The 23,684-nt window shown below is 36.7% G+C and overlaps 1 protein-coding gene across 1 annotated transcript; it reads right to left on the reverse strand.

Moving 5' to 3' along the window:
• On the reverse strand, positions 1-933 carry LOC142838945 (olfactory receptor 4C15-like). The gene has a single exon (XM_075954685.1). It carries the CDS (start codon positions 931-933, stop codon positions 1-3), a length of 933 nt encoding a protein of 310 aa, XP_075810800.1.
• Between the last annotated feature and the right edge of the window lie 22,751 nt (positions 934-23,684).

Raw genomic sequence — 23,684 nt, forward strand, 5'->3', positions numbered from 1 at the left:
TTATTTATCAGAAACCACTGTAAGCATCTTCCACATTTTCCTAATGGCATTTATCATTTCCTTATTTCTGAAAGTGTACACCATAGGATTGAGCAATGGTGTAAGGACATCCGTAAACACAAACACATTTTTCTCAAAAGAGAATGGAGATGTAGGTCGGGCATATATTAATATACAAGGAATAAAGTAAAAAGCTACAACAGTAACATGGGATCCACAGGTGGACAGAGCCTTACGTCGCCCTTCAGAGCTGTGTGCTCTCAGAGAGAACAAAATGACACCATAAGAAACAATCAAAAAACAGAATATAATGATGCAGAAAGACCCACTGTTGGCAAACACCAAAATGACAAAAATGTGTGTGTCAGTGCAGGCAAGCTTCAGCAATGGGAACAAGTCACATATGAAATGATCAATGACATTGGGTCCACAGAAGGGCAATTGCAAAGTGAAGATAATTTGTATGGTAGAATGTAAGAATCCTCCCGCCCAGGCCACTCCCACTAGAGTAAAACAGAGTCTCCTGTTCATAATGGAAGAGTAGTGCAATGGCTTGCAAATGGCCACATAGCGGTCATAGGCCATGGCTGCCAGAATGGTGACTTCCACTGCAGCAAAAAAGTGCACAGCAAAGACCTGTGTCATGCAACATTCAAAAGAGATGGTTTTTCTCTCATGAACCAAGTCTGCAATCATCTTTGGTGTAACAACAGAAGAGACACATGCATCCAGGAATGACAGGAATGCCAAGAAGAAATACATAGGGGATGCTAGCAGTGCAGGACTGTAGACAATGGTCACCACAATTATCATGTTACCCACAACAGTTGCAATATAGACCAATAAAATTATAACAAATGATATTTTCTCAATTAGAGGGTTCTGTGAAAGTCCCAAGAGTACAAACTCATTGACAAAGCTCTGGTTATGCATAATTCTCTAGAGAACTAGGAAAGAAAAGTATATGAAATCTGCAAAAGTAAAGTTTATCTTACAAATTTAAAGTGTAAACAATATGGTGTATCTTTCTGTATAATTATCTTAATTGATTTTATTACTCTTTAGAACTTAATGGTGGAAAGATATTTTTGAAAATATTGGTAGATATTGCATTGAATTTATGTGAAAAATTAAATAATTTAAAACAGTCACAAGTTTTAATATTCTTTAGATAAAAACATCTGTGTTAGATAATCCATATTTTAATATCCAGCTTGAATAAATCTCTAAATATTTGTGTAGTAAAGCATTAACAATCCTTGGAAGCCATACCTTAAAAATGAACCAAAAACTTAATTTCATTGATAATGTTTGCCATCTGCATTGAGCATGGTAGTTCTGAGTCATCTGAAGTTATCAACTGAAGCTCCATCTACCAATAGAATAAAAAATAAAATGTTCTTTTAAAGTCATGACATTTTAAGTTTTGTTTTAATGCATGTCAAGTAGTAGAATTCAAATCAAGTAATCAGTTCTTCATAACACAAAAAGTCTTGTACAAAATTAACTCCCATTAACATAATGTTCATGCAGAACTTGTTGAAATTTCATTTTAATTTATCAATTTACAGTGTGTTCTCAGCTTATAAAAATCATTCTATTGGTATACTGACTAAATGGAGTTGAAAATGAGACTGGGAAGGACTCAACATTTTAGACAAATATGTAACAAATTTAAAACTTTTCACTCAAATTTAAGTTAAAAAAAATCAAGTTACTTAAATTAGGACTTTCTGAAATTCTAGGTCTAACACTCCATGACCACTCCTGAGAATTGACAACATAAAAAGTGAGATTTTTTTAAGATAAGAATTTTAGTTAGACATGGTCGTCTTTGTGAAGTCTCCCTCTATCTAGAAAGGTACTATACCTCTTTTCATTGTCCAAGTATGAATTAGGCATTTTAATAAAGCGACAAGGTAGAGGATTGAGAATTAAAAAATGCTGAACCAATCACCTATACGAAAAGTACATAGCTGTAGAGACAAATCCCAGTACCATTGTCATTGGCCCCTCAGTCTGCCCCAACTGTCAACCACATTCAGGACTAGTTTGATTCCTTGCTCTTTCACTCCCAGTCCAGTTGGAGTTGGTGAGCTCCCATTAGCTCAGGAAAATTGTCTCAGTGGGTGAATCCCTCATGGTCTTGACTTCCTTGCTCATACTCTACTGCATGTACTGACTTTTTGAGATCCTATTCTCTTTGGTTGTATACTGTGTTCAACCTGGATGTAGTGGGGAGGACCTTGGAATTTCCACAGGGCAGGGTTTCTTGCCCACTCTTAAGATTGGAGGGGGTGTGTGGAGGGGGTGTGGAGGGAGTGGGGAAAGAGGAAAAAGTGGGAATTTGGATTGGTATTTTTTAAAGTAATAAAATAATAAAAAAGAGAAAAGAACATACCTGTAAAGAAGTTAATCATGGAATTATTTAGAGCCCTGATATTTAATTAATTTAATTTAACTTGTTAAGAATATTATAATTAAATTATATTTATATTATAAAAACACAAACAGAAACATGGTTTTATTTTCATATAAATTTAGTATAAAATATGTTTATAAACAAATTAATTATCTCTAATGACTATAAGGACAATCTAACTTGACAAGGATAAATATTACTTATGAAATTGGCCTTTAATGCTAAGAATAAACCACTCACTTGTAAACTCTCCTTAATTGGATCATTTAGACAAATATGCTATTTCTTGAATGCAATTTCCCCAAGAATTTACATCTCAGAATGCATTTTATCTTCTCCTGCATATAACAGAAACATTTTACTTAATATATTTTTTCTGTGTGACTATCTGTATTAATATACATACATAGATATAAAAATCTTTGTTTACAAATATGCTTATATACAGGTGTTTAGTGTTATTTTTCATATTTATTTGCAAAGTAAAATACTGGATTTCATAAGTTTTGGTAGAATATACATGTGTGAAGGCATAGCATGGTCATTAGTTCTTAATGTTAAGCTCATGTCTTCACTCATAGACACTCATTTCAACAGACTTTTTCTACAAAAGGCAAACAAACAACAAACAAAACAATAAAATAAAAATGCCTGCAAACCTGAATAAAAGCTTTCCAAGAGAAAAAAAAAAGGCCAGTGTTAACTAAAAAAATCAAGGAAAGGTTAGCTAAATCTTTAGCTAACAGAAGATGCCCAGTTCTAATTGAACTGACTCTATCATCTCCAGAAAGCAATTTTCTAATTTTTTGTTACAAAGTCAACAGTAGATAGTACAGTGTAGTCACTATGGCTTATGGTCACTCATTATGTTTTATGTCATATAGAACATAAGCCTAAGCAGAAACTATAGCACATCTATTTCTATAAAATTAATGATTAATAAAGGATAATTTAGCTAAATACACAAAAATCTTTTAGTTAAGCCTAATATATCATTGTATATTTTATAATCTTGCAAATAAAGTTTTATTAAAGTGCTGCGGCAATGTCAACTGAAATTCAGCAAGTAGTCACCTGAAACTTTCTGTTCAAACACTTGTGTTCATCTAAAATGAAAGTAAATACAATGTTAAGGTGAATCTATGTGTTGCTTTTACTCAGCTATGGGGGAACATAGGAGGAATTGGAAGCTTATGGGTTAAAAAAATTAAATACATGAAATTCTCAAATAATAAAAAATAAACTTATTAAAAAGCTAAGAAAAACAGCTTATATGTAAATAGTTATGTGGTTGAACAAACTACCAGATATTTTATCTTCATGGAAATATCTGGGTTTAATGAGGTTGGTTGAAGTCAGGTTGTATACATGACCAACCATCTCCACTTCAGGGTTATAGTGTTACACTCTTGTGCCACCTTACCCAGCCAACCTCGTCATTTTAATCATATTCTATAAATCATAATTCAAAAATAACTTGTGAATATTGATGTCAACATTATTAGAAGCAATGCTTACATAGCCACAACTGAATGAAATATTGAACCAGTCAAAAGAAAAATGTTATATGTTTAAAGCATCCCAATTAAAATGAAATGGATTCACACATTCAAAATATTTAGAAAACATATTAGAAATTATTCAGCATTCCTACTTCTAATTCAGAAACTGTATTTCAGTTCACAAATTTTACTTGGAAAATAAAATGAGATGAGAAAATTTTACAATAAAACACTATACTTTCAAAAAATGCAATGCTGTCTAAAATACTGAAAAGTAAGAAATATGGAAAACATTAATAAGGGATATAACATAAAAATAAGAACCTAATGAATCACTGCCTCATGCTAGTATAAATTAAAAACTAAAATATGAACGATAAAGCATTTTAATAATTTGGTAAGTGATAAAAGCAGGCAAAATTTAATGTCCTTTTCTAAGAGTTAAAATATAACATAGAATCTAGGATGGAACAGGAGCTATGATATACTTCATTTGTAACAAACACTTTACTATTAAAAATTATTTAAATAAAACAAAAGCTAGAGTACAAAAAACATTTCCTTTAATTGTGACAGAGGATATGTGAACTTTACAAACTGTCCGCCACATTGAGAAAAGTGGAAGTATGGGCTAACACAGTGGCAACATGGAGTTTTTCAATTTGAGCTTTCTAGAAGGGCTATTCCATTTGTTCAACCTATTTTCAATTCTAATTTTTTATATTTCATGTTCATATTGTCATGTGTGAACCAACACAGGTTCACTGAATCACTCCTGAAATATTCTATGACATTCTTTTTCCAAACTATCATGTATGTGAAAATACTATACCTATTCCTGACTTTGCTCAGGGACCCTTGGGGCAATAACTGTCACTGAGCGATGTCCTTAACATTGATGTTGGAACTATACCTATTCCTGACTTTGCTCAGGGACCCTTGGGGCAATAACTGTCACTGAGCGATGTCCTTAACATTGATGTTGGAAAGGGTCTTTCCCAGCTCTACCATCGACAGAACCTACTGCTTGCTATCTATTCAATTTGTCAGAAAATTATAGCACTGTATCTACAAATAACAAACATTATTTGTTAAGTATAAAGTATAAAAACACTCAAAACTATAAAATCTATGAGCAGAATGGTTATCATTATAAGTACTTACTTCAAAATATGTTTCAAATGAACAAATATTGACATTTAATAGATTAATTTAATAAATAAAATCCCTATTTGAAATTGCTTCAATTTAAGTTATACAGCTGTATCATATTATTTGTCTAAGATTATTGTGTGCCAATGAAAGATTTATCTCTTATGTTTGTAGCTAAGCAAATTCCTCTCCATAGCTCTGTGAAATACATGATTTTCAGAATTTTAATCATTTCTCTTTATCCTCACTGTTGCTATGCTGAATTCACTAAGTGTCTTCACTTTACTTTTTTTCTGGTTGTAGGGTAAGGGAATTTTCTGTGTTCCCTTCATGCCCTTCCTGGTGGGTTTCTGAAAGTTCTTAGATGTCTTGGTGATTCAGCTAATCTTAAAAGACAGGCCAAGCCAAGATTACTTACACTGATGAATATGAGAGCTTCAAGCACTTATGTTTTCTGGAATATTCTTAGGTAGAAACCTTTTGCTTATTGAAACTTAGGTGGACATAACCTCAATTTATTATATTAATTGTGCTTCCTTATAGCATTGTTAGTGTGCATTTTTGGAAGCAAGGGCATTTTATATTTGATATCAATAAAAATATGAGATTGAGCAGACTTCTATTCACCATGTTCTTAGTTTTAAAATATAAAAAACCACAGAGATACTATATTTCAAACTTCACATCACATGTTTTATGTCCTAGCATGTAAGTATCATGTTTTTAAAAAAAAATAAACAAGTATTAGAGGGAAGATTGAAGAAAAGAAGGGAATTTAAAAAGGGAACAAGAAAGGAAGGAAGCAAAGAAAGAAGAAAGTATTTTGTCCTCCAGAAAGCACTGTTGAAGCACGGCAGGCATTTGTGCAATCTTTGAAGGTGAAGTGTTGTTCTCTTGGCTCCTCCTGTATTGTTGTATGTGCTGCTGGAACCATTGACTTTGGTCACATCTTGATGAATTGAAGGAGTCTAAGAATCAGAATTTAGGCCACTCTCTCTAGAACAGATAGGTAAGATGTGAAAACCCCACGGTTGTATTAAAATGTAACCTGTCAACAATACCCATTTTTAAAGTAATATCACAAGTTGGACTTGTGAAAATACAAAAGTGGGCCCTCTGAGTCTCACCTTGTTCCAGTTCTGGAAATACTCTAAAGATAGATGTGTTCTATTGTTTATGGTATAGGGTCCATCAATCTTGATAAAGATTTTCTGCTTGCTTCCATGAATTTCTTCTACATCTAAAGGAGAGCAAGAGAACAGCTCTGTCAATAGGGGTGGAGACAATTACCTCTACTTCTCAAGTGCTGTGTTCATCATGGTTGATGAGCAAAACATGAATTCAGAAACCAAATTTCCTCCTTCACTGTATCCAGAATTTATCAATGTTTCTCTGAGACATAAATTTGTGAATGCACTTCTTAGTCCCTTCAGGGATTAGAAAATGCTTGTCCTCGTGAGAATACAGGACATAGTTCTCTGCATGTTTACACCTATAATAGTATTCACAATCTTTTTATGTCCATATAATTCTAGACCATTTATTTTTAGAAGTTACATTAAGGTTCTGCTTGCTAATGTTTTTGTACTCCACTGGTTTTCAATAAAGTATCAATTTTATAATTGATGGAATACAGTGTCTTTGTGTACTATTTCACCAAAATTCTTTCTTCACAAGAAATTTTTTATTCATTCTATCTGGAAAACATTTATTGCTTTGAAGAAAACTAAGTTTTTCTTTTAATCAAAGAATCATATATGTACACACATGTTTTTATTATATATATGAAACAAAATTATAGCAAAATATTTGATGTGGTATATCCTTCTGTATATATGTTGTTTTTAAAAAGTAGATTCAATAATCTAACCTTTTGTCTTATATCTATAATCTCTCCTTTTTTCAGAGTAGATTCAATAATCTACCCTTTTATCTTATCATATCTATATTCCTCTATTTTCTTTTCAAAACAAGAATTTTAAATCTAATTTCTTTTGTTTAACTTTTTTCCCAACCACTACCAATGATAACTTGTAACTAACCACATAAACAAAGTCAAGTATCCATAATCCATTGAACAGCCAAGTACCACCCACTCGAACTTTTGGGCATATGGGCATCATATTCTTTTTTTTTTAAATCTGTTTTTTTTATTGAGAAAATGAGAAAAAAAACCCAAGTTTCCACCTCCTCCAAGCCTCCCATTTCCCTCCCCCTCCTCCCACCCTTCTTCCCCTCCTCCTACCCATTTCCCCCTCCCCCCACTCCTTTCCAACTCCCTCTCCAGTCCAAAGAGCAGTCAGGGTTCCCTACCCTGTGGTAAGTCCTAGGTCCTCCCCCCTCCGTCCATGTCTAGGAAGGTGAACATCCAAACTGGCTAGGCTCCCACAAAGCCAGCACATTACGTAGGATCAAAACTCCTTGCCATTGTCCTTGGCGTCTCATCAGCCCTCATTGTTCGCCATGTTCAGAGAGTCCAGTTTTATCCCATGCTTTTTCAGTCACAGTCCAGCTGGCCTTGGTGAGCTCCCAATAGATCAGCTCCACTGTCTCAGTGGGTGGGTGCACCCCTCGTGGTCCCGACTTCTTTGCTCTTGTTCTCCCTCCTTCTGTTCCTCATTGGGACCTTGGGAGCTCAGTCCAGTGCTCCAGTGTGGGTCTCTGTCTCTATCTCCATCCATCACCAGATGAAGGTTCTATGATGATATGCAAGATATTCGTCAGTATTGCTATAGGCTAGGGTCATTTCAGGTTCCCTATCCCCAGCTGCCCAAGGAATTAACTGGGGACCTCGGCTTGGGCACCTGGGAGCCACTCTAGGTTCAAATCTCTTGCCAACCCTAAGGTGGCTCCCTTAACTAAGAATTGTGCTTCCGTGCTCCCCTATCCAACCTTCCTTTATCCCAATCCTCCTTTTTCTCCAAGTTCCCCCCTTCCTCCCCTTCTCCCTTTTCTCTCCCCATCTCCCCTTACCCCCATCCCACCCCACCCCAAGATCTCAATTTTCTCCCCGGCAACTTTGTCTACTTCCCATAGCCCAGAGGATAACTATATGTTTTTCCTTTGGTTCACCTTCTTACTTAGCTTCTTTAGGATCACCAATTGTAGGCTCCGTGTACCTTATTTATGGCTAGAAACCAATTATGAGTGAGTACATCCCATATTCATCTTTTTGGGTCTGGGTTACCTCACTCAGGGTAGTGTTTTCTATTTCCATCCATTTGCATGCAAAATTAGAGAAGTCATTGTTTTTTTTTTACCGCAGCATAGTACTCTAATGTGTAGATATTCCACACTTTCTTCATCCATTCTTCCATTGAAGGGCATCTAGGTTGTTTCCAGGTTCTGGCTATTACAAATAATACTGCTATGAACATAGTTTAACAAATGCTCTTGTCATATGATAGGGCATCTCTTGGGTATATTCACAGGAGTGGTATTGCTGGGTCCAGGGGTAGGTTGATCCTGAATTTCCTGAGAAACCGAAACACTGATTTCCAAAGTGGTTGCACAAGATTGCATTCCCACCAGCAATGGATGAGTGTACCCCTTTCTCCACAACCTCTCCAGCAAAGGCTATCATTGGAGTTTTTTATTTTAGCCATTCTGACAGGTGTAAGATGATATCTCAAAGTTGTTTTGATTTGCATTTCCCTGATCGCTAAGGAGGTTGAGCATGACCTTAAGTGTCTTTTGGCCATTTGAACTTCCTCTGCTGAGAATTCTCTGTTCAGATCATTGCCCCATTTTTTATTTGGGTTAATTAGCATTTTAAAGTCTAGTTTCCTGAGTTCTCTATATATTTTGGAGATCAGACCTTTGTCTGTTGCGGGGTTGGTGAAGATCTTCTCCCAGTCAGTAGGTTGCCTTTTTGTCTTGGTGACAGTGTCCTTTGCTTTACAGAAGCTTCTCAGTTTTAGTAGGTCCCATTTATTTATTGTTGCCCTTAATGTCTGAGCTGTTGGGGTTACACATAGGAAGCGATCTCCTGTGCCCATCTGATGTAGGGTACTTCCCACTTTCTCTTCTATCAGGTTCAGTGTGTTCTGACTGATAGTGAGGTCTTTAATCCATTTGGACTTGAGTTTTGTGCATGGTGATAGATATGGGTCTATTTTCATTCTTCTACAGGTCGACGTCCAGTTATGCCAGCACCATTTGTTGAAGATGCTTTCTTTCTTCCATTGTATACTTTTGCCTCCTTTATCAAAAATGAGGTGTTCATAGGTTTGTGGGTTAAAATTCGGGTCTTCTATACGATTCCATTGGTCGACTTCTCTGTTTTTATGCCAGTACCACACTGTTTTCATTACTGTAGCTCTGTAATAGAGTTTGAAGTCAGGGATGGTAATGCCTCCAGACAATCCTTTATTGTATAGGATTGTTTTGGCTATCCTGGGTTTTTTGTTTTTCCATATAAAGTTGATTATTGTCCTCTCAAGATCTGTGAAGAATTTTGATGGGACCTTGATGGGGATTGCATTGAATCTATAAATTGCCTTTGGTAGAATTGCCATTTTTACTATGTTGATCCTCCCAATCCAAGAGCAAGGGAGGTCCTTCCATTTTCTGGTATACTCCTCAGTTTCTTTCTTCAATGCCTTAAAGTTCTTGTCAAATAGATCTTTCACTTCCTTGGTTAGAGTTACCCCAAGATATTTTATGCTGTTTGTGGCTATCGTGAAAGGTGAAGCTTCTCTGATTTCCCTCTCTGCTTCCATATCCTTTGTGTATAAGAGGGCGACTGATTTTTTCTTAAATTTACTTCCTGATGTCTGGTGGTGATGGTATCTTTAGGGGATTCTGAAAAGAAATTTTGGGTTGTCAAGTCCTTGGAGAGGTTGCTGTATCAGTTTTTGAGCATTCTAAGAATAATGGGAATGTGCAACACTTGTCTAAAATCCTGGCTACTCTACCTCAGTCTGAAATGGCCATCCTGCCTCCAGGAATCTCTGAGACTGTGTGTGAGAGCTGTCTCCTCTTGTCTTATATTCTTCTCTAGTTCTGGGATTAAGGGCGTGCACCACTACTGCCTGGTTTGTGTAGCAAACTAATGTGGCTACTGGGATTAAAGGTGTGTGTTACCACTTCCTGGTCTGTAAGGCTGATCAGTGGGGCTGTTTTACTCTCTAAGCTACAGGCGAGCTTTATTTATTAAAATACAAATGAAATATCAAAAAAATAAAAATAAAAAAATAAAATCCTGGCTAGACTGGTCTGTTAGGCTGGATCATCTCAGATGGCCACCTTGAAATTTTTTTGAGTGGTTTGTTGTCCAAAGTCGATATTTAAGTGGTTCTATCAGATGAATGAAATCATACGAATCAGGTAAAATAGTTATTGTGGAGACCAATCTATTTCCTGGAAACTTTAGAGATTGCTGTAGAAACATGCATTGCTCACTGTGGAAAACTTAAACATCACTTATATCAAAAGGGAAAGTTTGAATTTTGTTAGACATATATTCAAAAAAAGGTACCATAGAGGCAAAAATAGGTATGGGGTTAATTAGAATTATTGAAAGCAGAGTCTTGATAGCCTTAATCCCTGAATTTTTATCTTTTTTCTGTCACACAACAGATGACTGCTTTTTATAGTACCTTATAATATCCTTCCTAGAAGCATGAGTTGATTTATGGTCCATTTCTGATACTACAGAATGATAATGGAGGAATGTTAATCTGGGTATTCCATTGCTGTAACAGATAAAAAACACACAGGTTTACTGCTATGTTAGTCATATATGGCCTTAACCTGATGGTGGAAGATACAAAATAATCTGACACTAGTGCAGAACTGTGTATAATAAAAGCCTATATATTTAGGGGAGACTTACAGACCATTGTTCTAGATTATAAATTTGTGCACAAACGTGAAACAGGAATAGATTCTAGCAGCTGAAAGTAAGAGCCAAAAGCAAGAGAATGAGTGCATGCTTTACAGCTACATTTATTGTATAAGAGACCATGCCCAAATGGGCTGGTATATAAAAGGCTACTGGCTGAAGGTGCAGAACAGCACCTCCCATTTTGTTTCAATAAGAGAGTTCCAGACCCTATACAAAACTCTATATACTAGGAACAGATATCAAGTATAAGATTAAAATCACAACCAGCATAAACAATATTAAACAAGGAACATATGCTAAATGTTTTAATAAACATTCTATCCTAGGTGTCGAAGTCTTGTATTGGAAATGGCTTGGCTAGATCATAAGAGAAGGGTAACTATGACTATCAAATCTTCAACCACATTGAAGGCCTGAGTATGCAGGAAGTACAACCAAGCAACTTCCAAAATGTGCAGTAGATGACAGAGACAACTAACTGCCTGAGCAATCACCCCAAATCTCATTTGTGATGTTGAAGTAACTAACTCTGGCTAATGCCTAGAGTAACTAACAGACCATTTTCAGAGGCAGAAAAATTTTTAAAACCATCTTACCCTGTCTTGGCAAGATTTTAAAGTCTTTTTTCTTTTATCCTGCTTGTCCAGTCTAGACATCATGTACTTTGTCAACAGTTGAGGCATAGGCAGTTTCTTGCCCAAAGACCAGTTTTGCCAAGAAGAAGACAAACTCCAAGTGGAGTGTCTTTGGTTCTCAACATTCCCTTGCGAATAGATCAGGGGTCCAGGAGCAATCATGTCTTACATCAACAGAATCATAAGTTATTTAAATGCCATGTTCTACAGATCTTTGAAGTGGTTGAATGTTACCTATCTATACAGAATACAATCTGTATCTATCTAAAGAACCTAATTAATCTGACTAAAAGTATAACAAACATGAATGACTATTGACCTATAATACTTAATACCTAAATAATTCAAAGGTTAAGACTTCATATCAGACTATTAAACAATCTTTAAAAAACTGTGCAATAAAGTAGGACAATGACATCAAAATGTAAACAATGTATCAATATCTTAATCAGAGCTAGAAATATATAATGCAAAATGATAAGAGTATTCTAAAATTGTGTCAATATACAAAATGTCCTAAACAGAGGTAGAAACAATCATGCATACATTATGGCAAAATAACTTTGCATAGATGTACAAATATTGTAAACAGAAATAACAAATATAATTTGAACTTGTATATTGATACAAGAATTTATATCAGTGTAAATTGTCCATAAATAATAGCTCATAAGTATTTACTCTATAACTCACTATTATTACTATTATTAGTTTGAATTAGTTCATACTAAATTACCTATTATCTCATTCAATCATTTTTTTTATCTCTAGGCCTACATAATTTTTAAATCAACTCCCAACTCTAAGCAAATAATAATCAACCCCTAGATGGTATCTCTAATTGTGAGGACAAACTTTGTTGAAAGAGGTGATGTTGCTTTCTTGAATTGCTTCCTGCTGTTATGGGGGTGACTTTTTTTTGAGATCCTGTAAAAGTAAAATGATGCTTAAATTTTAAGATTGTCTTTTTGTATAATTACAAATGGTCTCTGAGAAGTCAATAGGGTCTTTTTGTTTGTCTGTTTTGAAGTTCTTATTTGGAGTTCTGGCCAGAAAGTTGTAAGAAGGTGCATCATTTCCACAGCTGCTACCCCAAAACCAGTCTTATAGTAGTAGTGTTATTGTCATCATGACTTCATATCAACCAGGTGGAGTCAGTGTTGTGAGGCCCCATCTTCTTCCTGGAAGCTTCAAAGATTGCTGTAGAAAATCTACTGTTCATTGTGGAAAACTTTAGTATTACTAATATAGAAGTATGTTTAATGAAAGATATGATATAAATAAAATGGTCATGGAGAAAGTAAACTATTTCCTTAAAATCTATCTTTTTTTCTGTCCCATACAAGGTGGCTCCTGACTTGAGGCAGAAATTCTGAATCTTTCTTTTAACAACATGCTTGGAATTTGAGAAGGATAACCATTCTCTAATTCCAAAGTCAGCTTTTATTATTAAGTAGATATGCATATGTGTCCAAGTAATCAAATTTTACCATGCAGATAATACAGCATCATGAAGCAATTTTTTCTTTGCTTGTTGATTCTTTCTGGATAGCAATCTTTTTATCTTTAGGGATCTAGATGTCTAAGGTCTCTCCACTCTTTGAAGATGGATATTTTCCTTCAAAGACAAGAACAGAACTCTGCCCCAACCCTTGTGAGGTTGTCTTACCACCTATATGATTGCCACCTCTGTGGATGAGCCGTCCTTTCTCTTTCTCAAGAGATTTCTCTTTTTCAAACTGAATCTTTATAAACTTTGATGGTATCCATAGCTTTTCTTCTCCTGTTTAAACAAGAGCAAAACCCCTTCCTTGATGTATCACATCTCCTAGTTTCCATTGTGAGGTCAGCATATCCTTGAAAAATACTGGATGATTTATTTCAGAAGGTGTTTCTATTATTCAATGTGTCTCTGCTGCTGTTTTTCCTTTCTCATTAGCATTAAGAAAATTCAAGATTAATAAAGCATTCTGCAGTCTATTTCTTGTGGTATTTTTCATCCCTTTCTGTTTATTTAGTGATGTGGGAGTGTCATATATCAATCTGTTGATTTCATTGTCTAAGCAATAAAGAAACTGCTAGGCCCATTTGATAGGCCCACCCTTAGGTGGGTGGAGTAAACAGAAGGGAAGGCTGGGAGGAAGAGGAAGTGAGGTCAGACTCCACAGCTCTCCTCTCCGGAGCAGACACCTCAGAGAGAGACACCATGCTGCCCGCTCCAGGGAAGATGCACGCTATGAAGCTCCGAACCCAGGATGGACATAGGCTAGAATCTTCCCGGTAAGCGCACCTAGGGGCGCTACACAGATGATTAGAAATGGGCTAAATTAATATGTGAGAGTTAGCCTAGAAGAGGTTAGATAGAGCTAAGGGCCAAGCAGTGTTTAAATGAATACAGTGTCCGTGTAATTATTTCGGGCCATAAGCTAGCCGGAGCCGGGCGGCTGGGGTATTGGGGACGCAGCCCCACCGCCGTCCATATTACTACAGATGACGCCCAGACGTGTGGCTAACTAAACCCACTTAACAAACCTGAGAAGGCTTAAAAATAAGGGAGAGAGAGTTTAACACAGATTTTTGCTGTTTGTTGGTGGCGTGCTGTAGAGAGATTTCCTGATTCGGCAACAGCAGCAGAAAAAACGCTGTGTCATTTCACAACGTGGCTTACTGGGGCTGTGCCGCCAGTGCAAACTCTGGCTTTATGTTTGTGTTCCCGCTTGGGATCGGAAGGAGAGTGCTCTGAGACCATGCTGATGGCTCTCAGCGCTCCCCGCCTGCATCTGGGCAGACGGCCGAATCAGGCTTAGGCAGGCGGAAGAGCATGGCGGATTCCTGCCGCCATACAGAGACGTGTTTTCAGACTGCGCAGTGCTCTGCGTGTCAGATTTGGATGTAACTTGGATGAAAAGAATTTCTGTGCTGCACGCTCAGTCTCAGAATTAAAGTGCTGAGTGCCGCTCCTACCTGGCGGCCCCAGAGCTAGCACAAAATGGTACGTCCTCCATTTTGAAATTTTCCTGACTCAGCTTTAGCTGCAAAACCCTGCGGCTCATTAAGAGGTCCTGCCACAAAACACTTAAACAGTGTTGATGAAAAGCTGAACACATGCTTTTCGGTTTTCAGCCGTAGCAGGAAAAAAGCTGTGCCGTTTAAAAATGCCGGCTTTCTGGGCCATCCTGCCAGGGCAAACTCTGACTGTTTGAGGCAGGAGGGCCGGCTACCAAGAGAGGACTTGAGTGTTGTCTGTTGTAGCTTGCTGGCTGGCAGGGACCTTGAATGCCATAGAGGTGTGGCTATAAACATGGCTGCAGCCTGTATTTCCGCCATGAGGCTGGAAAGCTAAGGAATGGACTGGATCTAGCTGGCAAAGCCACGCCTTTAGTCCTACTGATATTGCTTGGCAAATTAAAGGCTCTTGTGGTCAGAAAAAGAGAGATATACAGTAAAGAGAGATTCAAAGACAGAAAATTTCTGAATGGTTTAAAGTGTGTTAAAAATATATGCAGACTAAAAGTTAAAATTCTTAAAGCAAACGTCTGTGACTTCAAGGTATGGTAGCACACGCCTTTAATCCCAGTGCCTAGAAGGCAGAGACGAACAGATCTCTGAGTTCAAGGTGTAGGAGCAAACACCTTTAATCCCAATGCCTGGGAGGCAGAGACAGGCGGATCTCTGAGAGTTCAAAGACAGCCTGGTCTACAGGTCAAAGATATACACTCAAAAAGCAAAAAGTTAATCTAGAAATGTCGCAGCTTAGATTCTTAAGCGCCTAATGATTTAAAGGCGCAAATCAAAAGTGCTCCTGGATAGTAAAAAATTGCAGATTCACAATAGGACAGATTCAGACCACTGAATGAGTCACACTGTTGGATGAATGTACGTAGGCTTGGGAGAGAGAAGAAAAAGAATATAGAGAATAAAGTTAATGGTTAAAAAAAAAAAGGGTAAAGTCTTTAAAGAGACAGAGTACAGATAGTTATAGATATAAATAAAAATAAGCCGCGTAAAGATGGAAAATTCACAGAGAGTCTGGATTTTGTACATTGTGTTTTCTTTAAAATTTTTGACTGTAAAGGAGCTAAGTACAGACAGACATTTCATTACATGGGCTGCCAAGCTAAACCAGAATGGATATAAGGGTATTACGATTTCAGAATTTGGGTCTAAGGATATGATGCTTTGGAGAGAGTCTTCTTTTGTTTTCACAGAGGATCAGACCTTGTGGATTGCATTTATCCCGATTTGGTATGATGGACCACGTCCTCCTGAAGGGTTGCTGTGAACATCTTCAGAAAATTGCTTTGCTCAACTGCCAACTGAGATGAAACTAGCACACAGGTTATACCAAGAAAGACCTAATTAACGACGCCCCCATTCAGCAGGAAGCAGTTTGGAGAGAAAAAACTGCGCCCATGTTCCCAAATATGGTTTATAAACGTTCTTTTACATTTAAAGGGGGATATGATATAGATATGAATAATTTGCATTAGTATAGATTTTGCTTTATTTATAGAGATTTAAGGTCAATTTTGTTATATGTATAAATGTTTCTGATGTAACTTTTACTTGATAACTGTTATATGTAATTTTGCTATGTTAAGGTTAAAGCCTTCGTTTTTTTTTGTTTAAACAGAAAAAGGGGAAGTGATGTGGGAGTGTCATATATCAATCTGTTGATTTCATTGTCTAAGCAATAAAGAAACTGCTAGGCCCATTTGATAGGCCCACCCTTAGGTGGGTGGAGTAAACAGAAGGGAAGGCTGGGAGGAAGAGGAAGTGAGGTCAGACTCCACAGCTCTCCTCTCCGGAGCAGACACCTCAGAGAGAGACACCATGCTGCCCGCTCCAGGGAAGATGCACGCTATGAAGCTCCGAACCCAGGATGGACATAGGCTAGAATCTTCCCGGTAAGCGCACCTAGGGGCGCTACACAGATGATTAGAAATGGGCTAAATTAATATGTGAGAGTTAGCCTAGAAGAGGTTAGATAGAGCTAAGGGCCAAGCAGTGTTTAAATGAATACAGTGTCCGTGTAATTATTTCGGGCCATAAGCTAGCCGGAGCCGGGCGGCTGGGGTATTGGGGACGCAGCCCCACCGCCGTCCATATTACTACAATTTAGTATATCCTTTATAGTTTAATTTGATCTTTCTATAACTGCCTGACTTGTAGGATTGTTTGGTATAGCTGTAATATGCTTTATATTATAATAATCAAAAATGTTTCATTTTCTCAGACACATGTGCTGGATCGTTGTCTGTCTTTATTTGTGTAGGTATACCCATGGTGGCCATAACTTCTAATAAAATACTGAATCTGCCTTTTCTGAGCTCAAGGAAGTTGCCCATTAAAAACCCGATTAAGTGTGGTATACATATTTTAGTTTTCCAAGTTCTACAAAATGGAACACACCCGTCTACCAGATTGCATTATTTTGAGTACTCTTTGAGTTACTTCCCGCAGGTAGTGTTTTTTGGTTATAGAAAGAGCAAGTAAGACATCTCTTTATAATCTTCTTAGCTTTTTGCCATGTAATAGAAAACTCTTTCTTTAAACTTTTGCTATTGACATGATGTTTCCATAAAATTCCGAGGCCTTCAGCACACTACCAATCAATAATCAACCAATTTCTACATTACCTTGTGCTAGAAGACCTGGTAGATCAGTATGGGATCAGATGTATGTTATGTATATGGGACAAACCTATTCCTGATTGTAGCTTGAACCTGTATGAATAATGAAGTCAATTCTGTATCATCTGGTATAAATTCAGCAGTTTCAAATGCAAGACAACTCTTTCTGCATATTGTGAATCAGTAACTATATTCAGAGGTTCTTTAAAATCCCTTAGTACCATGAAAATAGCATATAATTCAGCCTCTTGGACAGGATTATAAGGGCTTTGTTCCACCTTACTTAATTCCTCTGATTTGTAACCTGCCTTTCCTGATTTATTAGCATTTGTATAAAATGTATGGGCTCCAGTTATTGGTGCTTCATGTACAATTTGGGGAAGAAACCAAGTAGTTTTTTGTATAAGGTTAATTATATCATTTGGGATAATTATTATTAATTTCTCTGAAAAAATAGAAAAAGGTCTTTGTCAAGATTCATTGTCTTCCCATAATTTTTAAATTTAATCAGCATTAAAAGGAACTATAATTTCTGTTGGACCTATACTTGCTAATTGACAAAGTCTCAATTTTCCTTTTATAACTAATTAGAGACTTTTTCACATAAGTTTTTATTTTTTTTACTTGGCTTATATGGTTAAAAAATCCATTATAAAATAATATCTTCCCTCTGCATTAAAACTTCTGTAAAAGAAATTCTGGAAGGTAATATGACTGGAATACAATTGAGATTTGGATTCACTTTATCTAAATGTCCTTCCTGTAATTTCTCTTCAACAACCATCAATTCTTTTTCTGCTTCAGCTGTTAATTCTCTGGAACTGTTTAAGTCTTTGTCATATCTAATATTTTGTTTAAATGAACTATTAGGTCAGGTGTTATCCTAACAGCTGGTCATAGACTGGAACTATCTCCTAACAATCTTTGAAGGACATTCAGAATCTACAATCAGCCCCTTCTAATTTGTGCGTTTTGTGTTCTAATTTTCTGTAAACCTATTTTGTAATCTAGGTAATTTAAAGAATCTTCTATTTGTATTTTTTCAGGAGTAATTTTGTAATTCCTATTTAGGTAAAACTTTTTTTTTTTTTACTTCTTAAAACATTTCTAAATTATTTGCATTTGAGTCAGAAGACAAAATGTTTTCCATGTAATGATAAATCATAGACTTAGGAAATTGCATATTATTTTCCATGGCTGATTTACAAAGTATTGGCACAGAGTGATACTATTAAGCATTCCCTGTGGGAAGATCATATACTGGTATCTCCTAGTAGACTGAGAGTTATTTTAAGTAGGCACTATGAGAGCAAAATTTTTCTCTATCCTTTACTTGTAAAGAAATAGTGAAAAAACAATCTTTTAAATCAGTAACTATCAGAGGCTATTCTTTTGGTAATAGAGAATACAGAGGTATTCCAGACTTTAGTTGGCCCATAGGTTGGATAACCTTGTTGGCAACTCTTAGATCTGTCACCATTCTCCACTTTTCTGATTTCTCTTTAACAAAAAATACATGGGAATTTCAAGAGATGATTGATTCTTCAATATGGTGAGCATTTAATTGTTCCTGTACAAGCTGTTGTAAAGCCTACAGTTTGTCTTCCAATAACGGCCATTGTTCAATCCATATGGGTTTATGAGTAAACCATTTTAAAGGAAAGTATGTTAGTTCCTCTGAAGGTTTTCTAGTTGCTTTGTGTTCTTGTACAGCCTGAATAGCTTGTGATCTATTTTTATAATAATTTATCACATCCTTCTCAGAAACATGAGTTTTGGGGACTGCAGGAATGTTAACCTGAGTATTCCATTGCTGCACCAGGTCATGGACCAAGAGATTCACTGTAATATTAACTACATATGCCCTCATCCTTCCTTTCTGTCCCTTTAACCCTATGCATTCAACCCATACCATGCTTTGTTTTACTTGAGAAGGGGTTCCAATTACTTGCAATTGAATATCTGCCTTCTGAAGGGGTCAATCTGGATGCCAAGATTCTGGAAAAAAATGATAATCACATCCACACATGTGTCTAGTAATTCCTCAATTATAATATCATTTTTATGTATTCTTAGCTTTGATTTTTGATCATTTATAGAAGGCTGCCAAAATGTATGTTTCCTATTTCTTACTGGAGTTTCTGACTCACCCTCCAGAACAGTATTTTTTTTTACAGTGGATTGTTTCATTGGAGCTGCTCCAGGAACACTGACTGAATGTTTGACATTTTATCCATATGGTATCTTGAGGCACAGAACATATTTTTGCCAGTATAGTGATCAATCTGCTGTTGAAATAAAAGACCTTAGAACTGAGAGCTCCAGAAAATTTACCCTCTAGGGAAAAGAGACATGTTGAAAGTTTCTGCCAATGCTCAGAGAGTGACACAGGTCAGACTTATCTTTTAAACTTAGAAGCAGCAATGCAGTTCAACTATAGGAAAGAAAAAAGACTCATAGCTCATCACCATCTTTTTATTAGAACAGATATAAGAGAATTGTGATTTGATAAATTGTATGTTTGTGCTACATTCCTGTATTGACCTGTTAATGTTTCATTAACAGGTTCATTATTATTAGAAGACAATTAGAGCTTGTCTAAGAAAATTTTTACATGATAAATCCATATAACGCTTCCCACATCAGGTCATTATTAGGAAATAGTGTAGCCATAAGTTCTTATGAATCACAAAGCATTATCTGCTTGCATATGATTCAATCTCTTGACAGAAAATTGGCTAAAAGGTGCACAGCACCTAGAGATAAATTCTCCCTTAACCATTTATTCACAGAGACTGGACATCAGAGACAGTCAAGGTCTTTTACCCCAAGGAATGCCTATACCAATTATGGGTAAGTCTGGGAAATGACTCCCAAGACAGGCACACTTATCTGTCTTATAGCAGGAGCAAAGGACATATTAAATAAAATTAAAAGGGAGGAATTGTTTAAACTCACAGTGATGTGAGCCTGTTCTACCTTGACTGGAGGACACAGAGCCTGTTATTATTTTTAAAATTGAAAATGCTTCAGTATATATTTCTAAGAAAATGAAACAGAATTTTACTGATTATACTATAAAGCATATTACATGTATATTACACAATCCTACAGGGCAAACAGTTGTATAGAGATCAAATGGAGCTCTAAAGTTTATGTTAAAATAACAGAAAGTGGTAATAAAGACCCCCCAGAAATAGATCACATAATACTTTATTAACTTTCAATTTTCTAAAGGCTAATGAGAAATGAATGCCAGCTGCCAAAGACCTTGGATAATAAAAACATGCAGAATTAAAGCAGCCAGTATACTTTAAATATGTGATGGCCTCAGAATGGAAATTAGCACATGTGTTATTTTGTGCAAGGGGTTTTGCTTGTTTTCACAGGACAATAAAAGCTATATATACCATAAAAATTAATAAAGATTTGAATTGAACAAGACAGACCTCTTAATAAGAAGAGATGATTGTCAAGCAGCATAGCCATTTAATCTAAACTAGCCAATAAAACTAACAAATGTTTTCCATTTGATCAGATAACACTTTCCAAAAAAGAACCTCCCTAAAATTAGAGTTGGTGAAGGGTTTTAGTTTCTGTTTTTCCAGGAGAATAACAGCATTCAACTAAGGAATTTGAAGATCGTTAGACAAATGATACATGTAAAGAACAAGGACAAATCGTCCAGAAAAAAAATGTCCCAAGAATTCCTTATATATTTTGGAGATCAGATCTTTGTCTGTTGCAGGGTTGGTGAAGATCTTCTCCCAGTAAGTAGGTGGCTTTTTGTCTTAGTGACAGTGTTCTTTGCTTTACAGAAGCTTCTCAGTTTTAGTAGGTCCCATTTATTCATTGTTACCCTTAATATCTGTGCTGCTGGCATTATACGTAGGAAGCGGTCTCCTGTGCCCATATGTTGTAGAGTACTTCCCACTTTCTCTTCTATCAGGTTCAGTGTGTGCAGCCTGATATTGAGGTCTTTAATCCATTTGGACTTGAGTTTTGTGCATGGCGATAGATATGGATCTATTTTAATTCTTCTGCAGGTTGACAACCAGTTGTGCCAGCACCATTTGTTGAAGATGCTTTCTTTCTTCCATTGAATACTTTTGGCTCCTTTATCAAAAATCAGTTGTTCGTAGGGTTGTGGGTTAAAATCTGGGTCTTCTACTCTATTCCATTGATCGACTTCTCTGTTTTTATGCCAATACCAAGCAGTTTTTAATACTGTAGCTCTGTAATAGTTTGATGTCAGGGATGGTAATGCCTCCAGAAGTTCCTTTATTGTATAAGATTGTTTTGGATATCCTGGGTTTTTTGTTTTTCCATATAAAGTTGATTATTGTCCCCTCAAGATCTGTGAAGAATTTTGATGGGACCTTGATGGGGATTGCATTGAATCTATAGATTGCCTTTGCTCAAGAAACTAGACTTTAAAATGCTAATTAACCTAATTAAAAAATGGAGCACTGATCTGAACAGAGAATTCTCAACAGAAGAAGTTCAAATGGCCAAAAGACACTTAAGGTCATGCTCAACCTCCTTAGTGATCAGAGAAACGCAAATCAAAACAACTTTGAGATACCATCTTACACCTGTCAGAATGGCTAAAATAAAAAACACCAATGATAGCCTTTGCTGGAGAGGATGTGGAGTAAGGGGCACACTCATCCATTGCTGGTAGGAATGCAAACTTGTGCAACCACTTTGGAAATCAGTGTGGCGGTTTCTCAGGAATGTCGGTATCAACCTACCCCAGGACCCAGCAATACCACTCTTGAGAATATACCCAAAAGATGCCCTATCATATTACAAAAGCATTTCTTCAACTATTCATAGCAGCATTATTTGTAATAGCCAGAACCTGGAAACAACCTAGATGCCCTTCAATGAAAGAATGGATGAAGAAAGTGCGGAATATATACATACTAGAGTACTACTCAATGGTAAAAAACAATGACATCTTGAATTTTGCATGCATATGGATGGAAATAGAAAACACTATCCTGAGTGAGGTAACCCAGACCCAGAAAGATGAACATGGGATGTACTCACTCATAATTGGTTTCTACCCATAAATAAAGGATATTGAGCCTATAATTCGTGATTCCCACTGAGACAGTGGGGATGATCTATTGGGAGCTCACCAAGGCCACCTGGATTATGACTGAAAAAGCATGGGATAAAACTGGACTCTCTGAACATGGCGGACAATGATGGCTGATGAGAGGCCAAGGACAATGGCAATGGGTTTTGATCCGGCTGCATGTACTGGCTTTGTTAGAGCCTATCCTGTTTGGATTCTCACCTTCCTAGACCTGGATGGAGGGGGGGGGACCTTGGACTTCCCACAGGGCAGGGAACCCTGACTGCTCTTCTGACTGTAGAGGGAGGGAGAGAAGAGGGTAAGGGGGAGGTAAATGGGAGGCAGGGAGGAGGCAGAAATTTTTTCGATAAAAAAAATGCCCCCAAAAAGAAGAGTAAATTTATCTGTTGGTATATCACATTCAAACAAGATAAAATTTCATAAATCTTCCCTAAAGTTTGATTTTGCTTTTCTTTGCAGATATGCAGTACAAATGGACTTTTTGTAGTCCAAGTCCAATTAAAGATTAAAGCTGACTTTGGAGTTTGAATATGACTCTCTCCCTTTCTAAATACAAGAATGGCTTGTTAAATAAAATACAAAATCTGTCTCATTTCAAAAGAACAATCTGACATGGGACAGAAGAAAAACCAAAATTAAGGGACTATTGCATTGTCAATAACCTCATAATCCATTGGTTTAAAATGACTCTTTAACATCTTATTTTATGGTATAAATATCTCAAAATTTATAATATATATTAAAATTCTTGTCATGATAGTAATGGTCATATAGAATACTAATTTAAAAAACTATTTCATCTACCTCCCTATACAAGATACTTTTTTTTCTTTTTTTTTTTATTAAAAATTTCTGCCTCCTCCCAGCCTCCCTTTTCCCTCCCCCTCCCCTCTTCCCCACCCCCACTCCCTTCCCCCTCCCTCTCCAGTCTGAGGAGCACTCAGGGTTCCCTGCCCTGTGGGAAGTCCAAGGTCCTCCCCCTCCATCCAGGTCTAGGAAGGTGAGCATCCAAACAGGCTAGGCTCCCACAAAGCCAGTACATGCAGTAGGATCAAAACCCAGTGTCATTGTCCTTGGCTTCTCAGCAGCCCTCATTGTCCGCCATGTTCAGAGAGTCCGGTTTTATCCCATGCTTTTTTAGTCCCAGTCTAGCTGGCCTTAGTGATTTCCTACAAGATTCTTGTTTTGAGTCTCTATTAGTTTTCTACAATGATCCATGATCATGTCAAACAGTGATCTTTGAAGTCTTCCAAAGAAGATGGGGCCCCATAATGGTGATTTCACAAGGGCTATGATAATACCACCAAACTGACAAATACCACCCAAAAATTGGCTTTGAACTACAAACTGTGCAGAACAATTTCAAATTGGCTAGGACTTGAGAC

Source organism: Microtus pennsylvanicus, chromosome 1, assembly GCF_037038515.1.
Source record: "Microtus pennsylvanicus isolate mMicPen1 chromosome 1, mMicPen1.hap1, whole genome shotgun sequence".
NCBI classification, from domain to species: Eukaryota; Metazoa; Chordata; class Mammalia; order Rodentia; family Cricetidae; genus Microtus; species Microtus pennsylvanicus.

Excerpts from the sequence above, each read along its gene's own strand:
- LOC142838945 (XM_075954685.1), bottom strand. The coding sequence starts at position 933 with ATGCATAACCAGAGCTTTGTCAATGAGTTTGTACTCTTGGGACTTTCA.